Here is a 12,580-nt window from a genome sequence, read left to right as displayed (position 1 = left end):
TTACAGCCTTACATGGAGCTTTTTTTTTGTTATTCATTGCTTTCTCACTGTTGTTTTCAATTTTACCTTTGACAATACCGACTATGGGAACTGACAGCATCGGCCAAAGAATTTCAAAAGTGGCAGAGCAGCTCCAGCTTTGTGCTGTCCTCACTTCAAAACACTCTTCGGGTCATGTTCCTAGAGGAATATGACAAATGAAGAACAGATACACACAGTAGATGTTGTAGGTTGGACATGACAAAATATGGACTTGGCTCAGTGTTTTCTCTGGGGGGTATTCAAATAATTGGCACAAGTCTGTGTTTGATGCAGGCTTTTTAACTTGGATGCTTTTACCTGTTTGTTTCTCAAATGGCGCATCGATTTCTGTAGAAGTGTTCAAGTTCAAGTTCAAGTTCAAGAGATTATTTGTCACATACATGTGTTAAAGTCAAAGCAATAATTTAGTGGTTTCAACACTTTGGACACAAGCGTCCGTCTCTTTCTCACCATTAAAGATAACGGGAACTTCTGCTCCTTGATCACAGATGTTGGATTTCCATTTGTTTTACACTGAATATTTATCCTAGATCATATATTATTATGGTATATATGATCAACGTTATGATACTATGGCAGTTTGGAAAAGATTCCAACTTTGGGGTGAGTGGCACTAAACAATGCACAGACTGCTGAAATGTTAAGCTGTCTGTTAAAGAAATTACTGCTTCAACTTGAAAACAGTTTACGGAAAGACAGACAAACATACATACGTGCAAATGTCCAAATTTGAAAGGCCTGCTTTGAACAAAGACTGACAGGGGTAATTATGTGAAAACCCTAAAAAACTATTTGAGCCAGAACTCTATATTAAGGAAGTGCTGATGTCACATCATATGATGCAATTTACAATGTCTATAGACATGTTAGAGATAAAAGATAATGCAATTCTGAGATCAAACAGGTTCATCAGCGGTCACAGGCTAAATAAACTTTTGAAACAAACAAAATAGCTGTACTTCTTGCTGATCACCAAAACCAGTGGCAAAACAGTAGATGAAGACCTTTTAACCGGGAGCTGATGATGTGTAGAAGCTGTGGTCAGCTCATCCACAGTTTGGAAGCTCCCAGGGATCCCTACCAGAAAACAAAAAAAACATTGAGAATACCTAAAGGTCAAGTTAGTTCCCTTTAGACCCTGGTATACCCCTTTATTATCATCATCATCATCATCATCATCATCTCCACATAATGTATCCACAATTCTGTTTCATAGCCTTACAGACCACTGATCCAACCATCAGCTATAAAACAGGGTGGAAAATCAGCAATTTCAAAATCAGTAGGTTTTCAAAATAACATGAAGCAAGCTCAAGACCAAGCAGAGGATCACAAAATTGCATAAAAAAAAAAAAAGTGCCCTGGGTAAATTCTGACAGTATACTGGAAATCAAACAGACCATTTGCATTGCCATAGACAAAAATTTGAAGCTAACCGATGGAGATATAGGCTCAAAGATTAGTTTTAATTATTTTTTTCAATTGCGTTTGTGACAAGTCACTCAGTAAAAACAGTCATTTACGTTTCAACTCTTTGTTCATTTGATTCAGTTGGTGTAATGCACAGTGAGCGATGGAGGCCAGAGGGAGGTCAATCATTCATTTTAGCCTATTTGATGTTGTAGCATGCTCGCTACCCAGGTTCGGCCAAGGACTCGGAGAGACTCAGGTTGCAGAGGAAGAGGTTGGCTTTTATTCACAATTAGCTAAATAGAACGGCGCTCAAGTGTGGGAAAGGAAATATAAAGGACAACATAAAGATGAACCCAGATGTCGTTCTCTGATCGAGGTTCTCTGGTAAGGAACGTTTTAGCTCCAGAGCAGCCCCCTCAACTGCAAGAGAAGACAGGCAGATCAACTAGCCAGAGCTGGCACCGTGGCCGAGAGCATCAGTCCACCACACTGACTTCCCCTCGCTTCCCCTCGCCTCCCCTCGCTGGCTGTGCCACGCCCCTGAGTCTCCCACGGATGTCGATACAGGGATTCTAAATTCCAGTCAAGGTAATTAGTACACTTATCAATGACAACATAACAATCCTCCAATCATTTTCATGTAAAAATATTTAAAAGAGGCAAAAAGTCCTCAATTGCTTAAATCTCTGTGGGGATAACAGTGCGAGGGTTTCAAGGGCAATGCAGCTTCTTATATAGATGCCCATGTAATGCTGTGCTCAGTGTCCTGATAGTTTTGCCAAGGTTATTGTTTACAGTATATCCATAGTTTAAAAATAAATTCTTAGTTCCTCCCCATCCCACCCCTTGGTGGCACCAGTGCACCCAGAATGTCAGAAAACAGAGAAGACTTGTTAAATGCAACACAAGGCCACTTTTAAATGTGTCTGGTTGGTCAGCAAGCAAAGGATTACATTACACACAAGATAAACTCTCATATTAAATACCTACAAGTGTAAGTTGAAATCTCTGTTCTGATCAAAGATGTGAATGCAGCATCTGCATCTAGAAGAGCCTTTAATTCAAACCGAGTTGAATTGAAACACCATAGTGCCAGGAAAAAATGTTAAAACATGAACAGAATTTAAAAAAAGAAAATTATAACATTCAGCCACTTTCGAATTACAACTTGTGGCATTGTTGCACAACAGCATGACTTTCAATTCAACACACCTACAAATGTCAACAGACAGGTTTCTGCTCTGATTATAAGAAACCACAATAACAACAAAGCCTCCGTTAAAAGTAAACAGAATGGAGGACATTCCATCTTTTATATGGTGACGCTGCTCTCTATTTCAGCAGGGTTCAAGTACTCGTAGGGCACCGGAAGTTTCAAGTTCCTTGTCTCAATTTCTTCACTGAGAGAGGACAGCTGCTCTTTGAACTCCTTGATCATCTGCTTGGGGACGTGCCCATGAAAGTGTTCCTCTGGGTAAGTGCCAATGTATACCTGACCCACAGACACAGAGATAGAGGTTCATTAGTTTTAATATGCATTAATCCGAGGTAATAACTCCGGATTTTCATACTCACAGCGTCACTGTATGGTTGGGTAAGCAGCCAACCCAATGCCATGAAGCCAACTGTCTCCTTGACATTTGGAAGCGTCTCAAGAATTGTCTTCATGCTGGACTGTCCCTTAATGGACGGAGGAGGCTTCCTCATCAGCATAGGGTTGTTAGCGGTCCAGCTGTTGTAGTCATACTGGAACACAGATCAGATTGAGACGACGTTTGAAGGTGGTGTCCTTTAAATGTGTACAACCAGTGTGTGTGTGATGTTTAATAAATACATTTCTCCATCTCACCTGCCCTTTGTGCACAGCGTGGTGTTGACCCGTGACGGTGAAGATCACCATGGTGATGAACTTGATCAATTCCTCAACCGTTTGAAAGGCCGTTGGTATCCCTGTCATGGTTCACATTCATTTGATTATCTCAAGCACAACAGCGAAATGCTGCACAGTGATATAAACAAATGACTAATCATAAAAACTACCTGAGGTAGGGTTTCCTAAGAAGGTGTTTGTGAAAATCTCATTGATCCAAGCCTGAAGCTCTGTGTCTCTACTAACATCGCCGTCACAGGGGTAATAGTATTCCACCACTCCCTTGGCAAAACTGTGAAGAATAAGAACCGGAAAAGTGTGGAATAGTGATTGGCCAAAAAAACTTTTATTCAAGGAGAAGTACCATTGCTTTCCAAACGACAATAACAGCAATATCATTGAAAAGAAAGGTCAAAGTTTACATTAAACATTTTAGCTGAACCCTAAACAAAGACATTTGGTAACATGACATTTTGGTATTGTCAAAAAGTTTCATTCAAAAGTTGACCTATGAGATACACAGTTGTCATCATGTCGCCTCGATCTTGATTTAAGCTCTTCTGACTTTTGTGAAAGGAGTGATTTTCAATGCGAGTATTATGAATAGTCTAAAACAGGCTTGTCAAACTAACTTTAGGGCACAAGCCTTATCGTTGACACCCCTGGTCTAACAGATTCACAGAAGTACCCTGAATCTGCTCAACTACAGTGATTAGTTGTAGTAAATTCATGAAATCTGAAACAATGTGATGAAAGATTGGATTTGCTCTTGCAACCTGTTGATGATCTCCCACAGCTTCAGACCATCATCCCTGTAGTAGAAGTTGGGAATGGACTCCAGGCCTCGCTCTTTGATGTTCTCTGGCAGACAGAGGGAGCTGTAGGTCATCTCTGAGAGAGCCCTCGCCATCAGCACTACCAGCCCTTTATTTCCTGCTGAGGTCTGAGCAACGTATTCATTAGTTTAATACATTATCTTTACCAGTGTTCCCTGCTCACAAATCTGAATTCCCCAACCTTACCTATTCTTTTAAAGTGTAATTTTTAAAGAGTTCGTACTTGAGCTAGAGGTCCGCCTTCCTTAAAAAGCGCGGCACGTCCGGTGACGTTGATTTGGAAAGTGTAATGGAAGTTTCCGTTGAGCAGCTGTACACACACCAACGAGAAGACCAGATGTGTGAGCTAAGAGTCCTGTTATTAACAATTCGGAAATAGGGTGCTAAAGCTTTGCTTCGCCAATAAAACACAGAACTTCACACATTCCTGATCCTACCTTGTAGAGCGGGTGGATCATTGGGAGGTGGCGCAGAGTAGCCAGAGCGAAACCTTCAGCCAGGAAGTGAGTGTTCATCAGATGAAAGACGGCCTGGTACTGGATGGTATCTGCGTGCCTCAAGAACATCTTGGCTAAGAGCCAGTCTGTCTTATGGTCACTCGGTAGAAAAACGGGGTTCTCCTTTGAAGGTTGTTGTTTTAACTGACAATTGTAGAGAAAAAATAAACAAAAATAGTCAGACTTAAAGCTGACTTTTAAACAAAACAAAACAAAACAGATATCCTACCTGTATTGCAATAGGCATCAATTTGTCCTCTGGATTTTTGTAGAGTAAACAGAAACCAGCAGTTATAACCAGTGGCTCTCCATTATAGAGCCTAGTTGGCACTCCATCCATCCTCTTGTAGTTACAGATGAATATATTTCCTTTCTGTGTGAGACACAGAGGCAATTCAAGAATTGGAAAACTAGCAGGAGTGTACACAGTCAAGTGATATAAAACAAGTAAAATGTAATTAATATTTTATTCATTTTCATGGAAACCAAGAACAACCGCAAAGCATTCAATTGGAAATTACATGTAGTGGCACTGGATCTTTCTTCCATACCTCCATCTCCAGCTGCATAGAGCTGCCTTGCTCCAAAAAGGGTTTCACCATCTCCCCGGTGACTCGAAAGTTAGCAGGAAGCTTTGAACAACGCTGGATCACATTAGGGTTGATGGCGTTCAAGAACTGGAATCCATAGAAGTCGTCTTCCATCCAGTGATCCGCAACATAATCTTGAAAGGTGGCAGGCAACAAAACCAAAAAGATGTAGATGATTGTGACATAAATTCTGAACAATTGTCATAGAACTGGATGCAAATACCATATTATATGATAACATGATGCATACATAAAATTATCTCTAAATATTCCAATTCCAAATATTTACCAAACATTGGTGTCGTCTTGAACATGAAAACATTTTTCATGTCTTCAATGTCTTTCCATTCTTCAGTAGAGTCTTGTAGCCCTTTGAGCATGGTTTCAACAGCACTGTGGCAGAGGATAAACATTTGAGAGCTACAGTTCTGACAGACAAGATTTACTTAAAAAATATTTTCATTAATTATGCATTGATTGACTTTCATCGTCTGGCCTCTAGCGCTAATCACTGCTAGCGAGGTGCACAGCAAACACAGTGAGCTAGAAATACTGTATAGGAGTGATGAGCTGGAATTCCCCATTGGATAGAAGAGTAGAGCCCAACAGGTGGATGGAGTGGGTGTGGGAGTGTGTGGCGAAGTCAAGTTGTCTGACAAAGCTAGCTCTGCAAGCGATGCATCATTTTTGGCAGTAAAATTTAAAAATATTGAATGTATTGATTGATATGTATGATGTGTGCAACCAAAAAGGGACTCACATTTCAAGTTTTGACAAAGATATTTCATATGTTCTGGAGATAGATGGTTGCAGTTCAATTGGAAGGTTGGATACATTGGAGTAATTGACGACCATAGGTACTCCCTCAGCGTAAAAATTCCATCTAAGAGATTGGCAGAAATAATGACAGAAATGTAAACTTTTCTGTGACTTCCTATAATAATTGCAGTTGTACTAGCTTTTGCAGTAAACTGGACAAGCTACTTAATGAACATTTTTAAAGAAAAAAAAGCTCAGCACGTACTGGTATATCTCCCGTTTGGCTGTCAACTCCGAATTTCGGTGGTTGATGAGCAAGGAATGCTCTTCTTCAAAGACCTTCACAGCTGAGATGTTGCGGTTAACAATGGAAAGGAAGACCATAGAGGAACGAGAGAGAATTTGTTTTCCATGAAGATATGGCTACAAAGAGAATTTCTTAGTCAAATACCAGACAGTTTATTTGGTTGTAAACATGAACGGTTTGGAGCCTACCACTCCCTCCTCTCAGCTCCACAGTTGCTCCCCTGGACACCCATTTGTAACAGGGGAAGAGGAGGACATCGTCTTCCGGGGTTGTCACCACTATTTTGGAGCAGTACCACTCGTTTTCTGGCAGAAGAAAAACAGGATCTTTTTCCACCTTGACTAGGAGAAGTTTGCCCAGAGGCGACGAAGCTTTCACGGTGTAACTTCCGGTCTGAGGGAGGCAAAGTGTGTGTTATGGACAGAAAATATTCAAAGAATTTCTCAGTCATAATGTAAATGAATTGCATTTGCATTACCTGCCCAGTGTTATGATCGAATCCGTAGTTGTCCATTTGTGTACGTTTGCTTTCTCCCTTTGTTCCAATTAAGGTAACATACACATAGTCAAAGGTTCCTGCATTCAGCATGTCACCTGTTGTTACCTCCACCCTGTACACAGCCATGATTGTTTGGTAGAAATGTTGTCTGAAATTAAACATGGAAAGGTTGCAATTGCATTAAAAACACATTTTGTACAGACATAACCTCAGTTATAGTATCTACTTGACTTTTCATACGCTGCATTGCTCAGTTAAATGACCATTCCATCCATTTATCCATTTTCTCTACCCGCTTGCCTTGACCAGGGTAGTGGATGGGCGGCCGGAGTCTATCTGAGCTGTATAAGTGAAGGGGCTATGGGCTCAAAAGGGGAATGGCACACAAGTTCAGCACTAAAACTACAGCAATTATAATAGTATGCCACCATAAACCACCTAGATATAAGTCGTAACTACTTTTTCTTCTAACTGCACAACGCCTTCTCAAAAGATAGCACAGTGGGAGGCTTCACCTTAGCTGTAACATGCTCTTTTTTGGAGTTATTGTTGGAGTTATTTGTTGTTGGCTATCCTTAGGCTTTAACCCTGGTGTCTACATCTAATCCTACTGTATAACTGCAGACTGGGAAAGAATGAGGACACAACTTTATATAAGGTGAGTGTAGCTTCTAGGATTCAGGCTGTATTTAACTTAAAAAAAACAACGCAGAAAATATTTACTAGTCTGTGAAGTCTAACTACAGACCCTGAGGTTACTTTACAAAACTCTTTCATTTCTGTTCTAATTATTATTATTATTATTATTATTATTATTATTATTATTATTATTGTTGTTGTCGTTGTTATTTTAATAATAATAAATATACTATATATATATATATATATATATATATATATATATAAATTTAACAGAGTAATTAAACAATTCTGCTATACATTCGATAACTTCGAAAGGCCAACCCCATAGAAAGATAATTCAGACGAATCAAATTTTTCACCTTTCTAAAATATCCTTGTTAGGGGTAAACTGTCCAACCTCAATAGACATGAAGTAGGAAAAAAACTTTACCTGCCTCGTTTCTTCAGTTGACCACTTCTTTGTATTTCCAGTATATGTTCTCTATTAAATACCTTCCTCACACACCCCTTAACCACAACGATTCGAAACGTCCACAAACAAAGTTTATAGATGTTTATCTTTAACAATGTGCTTCCCAGATATTACTCCCTAGCAATAGCCAACTTGGTAAACAACACTATTAATGTCATGAACCCTCACTGAGATCAGCATTCTTTGGTCTACTCATTTAAGTTAGTCTAGTTTAGCCTTGTCAGTAACTCTCTTGCCGTTCTCTTGCCGCCCTCTTTGAACTGCAGGATTGCACAATCGCATGATTCCCACCCACATAGCTTGCACCCCACCCATATTGTGTGGTTTATGTACTGAGTATGAGTTTTGGCACTGGGAGAAATAGGTGAAGCGCAACCAGATCAAGATAAGGGCACAATAGGCCGGGGAGCGGCCCTGCGCCCCTCCCCCAGACGCCACCATGTTATTAGACGGCCGGAGGCAACCAACCAAATCGACTGAGTCAGTGAGCCTAACAATTAAACTGTCAAATTTAGTCATGGGGAACACTCTGCTTAAGTAGAAAAAGACGCCGTGCAACTCTTTATTAAATCTAAAATCGTCTGTGGCAATAACTCTGTCTTGTGGACGACCTGTAGGATGACAAGAGCACAGTTATTGTTGTACAGAACCACCACCAATCCCCCTGTTTGAACTGCAGGATTGCACAATCGCAAGACACAGGAGCAAGAGCAGGCACCACCACCTGGCCCTCCTAACACCCCCGTGGGGCCCCGAAAACCCCCATGACCACCGGACTAAGCGCCACGGACGTCTACACAGCCGCCGGGCGCCCACCCAACCGCAGAGTTCCAATAAGACCAGGATGGAGTTATGTCAGTGATAAAAGTAGCCCATATTTCATTAAATGAATCAACCTTGTTTTTGGATATTGCCAATAGTTTTTCCATTGAGATGTATTCTATGAATAAATGTAACTATTGGGATGTGGCGAGATTATCTCAGTTTTTCCAGTTGAGTAATATTATCTTCTTGACAATTATTAAGGTGATCAAAATGGGTTGGTGGTGTTTAAGTGGTGGGTCAACTGAGGTGAGGTCACCGAGGAGACATACAGTTGGGGAGACTGGAATGCTGTGCAGGATTGATAGCTTCTTCGTGATATTCCACAGGTTGATATCGGTGGAAACAGCAACGTCTCTTTCCCATTCCATGGTAGCTTAAGATAAAGTGTCATCTGTTTTTAATAAAAGTTTGTATATTCTGGAAAAGGGATTTTTTAAATGACCTATATATGTAAGAAGTTCATGGGATGAACATCTTGGGTTTGTGGGATGGTGAATAATATGTGTATTCTCTATTATGTGGATTATTTGCTCGAAAGAAATTTGGGTCGTCCTCATTGGGGCTATAAATATTAGCCATATAACCATATTACTATGGTTAATTTGACGTTACCTAAAATTCTGTTAATTAGTTAGTGATGAGAGAAGTATGGAGGGAGGGATTAAGATGGTGGGATGATGAGAGTGAGCAATATTTTCAATCCTGACATAGGATGCTAATTTCTACATCTTGCCTACATAATAACCAGAATAACCACAATACATACATAATTATCAGAGTAACCAGGGTGTGGTGGAGGAGTCTCGGAATAACAGACGGTCTATATATAGTTTATCAACAACCAGCGATACCTGTTAACTCTTCTGCTAGTTACATTTACATTTACATTTAGTCATTTAGCAGACGCTTTTATCCAAAGCGACTTACAAGGGAGAATAACATTCAAGCTACATTGCGACAGAGACATTAGTGTAACAATAAATACTGCTAAGTAGTGCTAAGTAATTGTAGGTTAGGAGAGGAGGTACTCACTGAAGAGCTGGGTCTTCAAGTGCTTCTTAAAGACAGAGAGGGAGGTCCCTGCTCTGGTCATTTTTGCTCGTTCCACCAAAGTGGAACTACAAATGAGAAGAGCCTGGATTGCCGTGGCTGTATGGCCGGCAGAGCCAGGCGACGCTCATTTGACGAGCGCAGCATCCGGGCGGCAACATGTGCTCTTACAAGAGCATTTAAGTAGGCGGGAACATTCCCAGCAATCACTCTGTAGGCCAGCATAAGAGACTTGAACTTGATGCGAGCGGCTACAGGTAACCAGTGGAGCTCGATGAGCAGCGGAGTGACATGTGCCCTCTTTGGCTGGTTGAACACCAGTCGCGCCGCCGCATTCTGTATCATCTGTAGTTGCTTCACTGCACAGGCCGGCAAACCTGTTAAGAGGGCGTTGCAGTAGTCGAGACGGGACATCACCAAGGTTTGTACCAGCAGTTGAGTGGCATATTGGGTCAGGAATGGCCTGACTTTTCGGATGTTGAGTAGTGCGAAGCGGCAGGACCGGGAGACGGCGGCAACATGGTCCGAGAATGTCAGTTGGTCATCAATAATGACACCAAGATTCCTTGCAGCCTTGGTAGGAACAAGACATAGAGAGTCGATTTTAATATCAATGTTGTGATAAATACCTTGTTTGGCCGGGAAGACCAGCAGTTCCGTTTTCGCCAGATTTAGTTGAAGATGATAATCCTTCATCCATGTGGATATGTCAGCGAGACAATCCGAGATCCGCGTCGAGACAGTAGGGTCGTCGGGCGGGAAGGACAGATAGAGTTGAGTATCATCCGCATAGCAGTGATATGAAAAGCCATGTGAGCGGATGATTGGGCCCAGTGAGGTGGTGTATATGGCAAAGAGGAGGGGTCCTAGCACCGAGCCTTGGGGCACCCCTGTGGTGAGGTTGTGAGGCACAGACAGCTGGCCTTGCCATGTCACACTGAACAAGCGCCCAGTAAGGTAAGATTCGAACCAGGAAAGTGCACTGCCCGTTATGCCCATACTTGAGAGTATGGACAGGAGTATGCTGTGATTGACAGTGTCAAAAGCAGCTGATAAGTCTAGCAGAATGAGAACCGAGGATTTGGCAGCAGCTCTAGCAGTTTTTAAGGCCTCTGTCACAGACAACAGGGCTGTTTCGGTGGAGTGATCACTTTTGAAGCCAGATTGAAGTGTATCGTGAAGGTTGTTTCTTGACAGGTATTCTGTAACCTGCCTAGAGACCACCTTCTCGATACACTTCAATCTGGCTTCAAAAGTTCTCCTTCAGAATTGGGTACAGCACTTTCTGTCGCTTGTTGATCTCCCGGAGGAATTGGTCGTTCATGCCCAGCGTGGTTCCTTTCAGTTATTGTCCTTTGCTTTTAACCAGCTCCTTGTGCTTGAAGTGTTTAAACTTAGCAATGATGGAGCGGGGACGGTTCCCCATGTGGTGTCCCAGTTGGTGAACCCGGTGGAAGGTGGTCTGCTTCACGGTGTCGTGGGGAGTTTCAGGGCGGGGTAGAGGAAGGCTTTTACCATGTTTTCGGGGGACTCTGTGTTGTTCTCTGGGATCCCAGAAAAGATTAGGTTGTCCCGCATAATTCTGGATTGGATATCCAGGATAGTCTCTTTCATGATATGATTTTCTTTTTTTACAACCTCCATCTCTGTTGTGAGATGCTTCATGCAGGTTTTTAGATCCGGGTTGCCTTTTTGCATCTCGCCGATTGGCGGTGCAGGAAATCAAGGCTGGCTTTGATCTCGGAAATATCTCAGAGAAGTGGACCAAACATGTCCAGCTTCTTGTTGATTTCATCCAAGACACTAACCTCTATAGCACTGGATATTAGAACGTCGGTCGGTTGCTCAGTCTGTCTTCTTTCCTTTTGCTGGATTGTTCCAGTCCTGGTCCTCACATACTCACTATAATAATAATAATCAATATAATCCTCCAGGTCCTCCACTCCGGTTTTGCGGAGTGTTTTTTTTTACATTTTTTATATATATATTTTGCAATTCACTTTGTTATTTGACTGAGTTGGAGCAGATTAGATGTGTTTTAGTTTGTGCAGCACGGTGCCGCCATGTTCGATCTGTACTCACTTCCGTCTTCTCGTGGGATCACAGCATGCTCCCGTCTCTTCCTCGGGTCTTTTGTATAATAAAGGATCTTGAACTAAAGACCTCTTCTCCAAGGTGATTTTTTTTACCACATATTTGGGGTCACGATCAGGATTGGAAAAGAGCAAAAAAGGAGGATATTTTCATGCCTCCAGACACGGTCGCATCCGGGGCGGCGGTCCTTCCCACCGATGGAACAGTAGCCACTGTAATTAAAGGTAAGCGTTTTTGCTTATTTCTGTGTGGGAGAAGGACCTGCTGTTACTCCCTGATGATACTGGTTGAAGGGGTACTAATGTAGTTTAGTTTCTTGATGGGTGTGATGTGTTGAAGAATGAAGGAGTGACCGCTGACACTGACTTGAATAAAATAATAGTTTTATTACACAAATCAGCATCAAACCAGACTTGCCATGGATGTCCTGGGAGAGACCCGAGCCGGATGGAATCTCTGCCAAGTGACGCTCTGCACTCGCTTTTAAAGCGGTACAAAGATAACATACCACATCTGGTTCCAATCCATAGGTGCCGCTCAGCCTATATCCTGTCCTAAATGTAAATCTTTCCTCCTCTGGTCGAGCTGGAAGAATCAACAAAATTCCTCTCCCATAGGACCTCTCAATAGACCCATTGTTGTTTTCGTTCTTCGTATGACATCGAGGCAATAAATCTAATACTA

At 41.8% G+C, this 12,580-nt stretch overlaps 1 protein-coding gene across 1 annotated transcript; it reads right to left on the bottom strand.

Annotated features, from left to right (window-relative positions):
* Window positions 1-2,458: 2,458 nt before the first annotated feature.
* LOC307246992 (hydroperoxide isomerase ALOXE3-like) lies at window positions 2,459-7,978 on the bottom strand. The gene is made up of 15 exons (XM_080023045.1): window positions 7,886-7,978; window positions 6,793-6,961; window positions 6,503-6,707; window positions 6,273-6,354; window positions 6,009-6,131; window positions 5,538-5,641; window positions 5,210-5,382; window positions 4,888-5,031; window positions 4,599-4,802; window positions 4,385-4,471; window positions 4,102-4,268; window positions 3,496-3,617; window positions 3,305-3,405; window positions 3,031-3,201; window positions 2,459-2,947 (listed from the first exon to the last, which is right to left on the bottom strand). The coding sequence occupies exons 2-15, from the start codon at window positions 6,937-6,939 to the stop codon at window positions 2,768-2,770; spliced, it is 2,010 nt and encodes a 669-aa protein (XP_079879171.1). The 5' UTR covers window positions 6,940-6,961; window positions 7,886-7,978; the 3' UTR covers window positions 2,459-2,767.
* Between the last annotated feature and the right edge of the window lie 4,602 nt (window positions 7,979-12,580).

This window comes from Zeus faber (genome assembly GCF_960531495.2).
Source record: "Zeus faber genome assembly, chromosome: 2".
In the NCBI taxonomy this organism is placed as follows: domain Eukaryota; kingdom Metazoa; phylum Chordata; class Actinopteri; order Zeiformes; family Zeidae; genus Zeus; species Zeus faber.
The sequence above is the reverse complement of the archived record's forward strand: the minus strand, read 5'-3'. Positions and strand labels throughout refer to the sequence as shown.

Coding starts and splice junctions, on each gene's coding strand:
- LOC307246992 (XM_080023045.1), bottom strand. CDS start 6,939: ATGGCTGTGTACAGGGTGGAGGTAACAACAGGTGACATGCTGAATGCA. Junction 6,355..6,502: donor GGAGCTGAGAGGAGGGAGTG/GTAGGCTCCAAA, acceptor GCAACATCTCAG/CTGTGAAGGTCTTTGAAGAA. Junction 3,406..3,495: donor CTTAGGAAACCCTACCTCAG/GTAGTTTTTATG, acceptor GAACCATGACAG/GGATACCAACGGCCTTTCAA.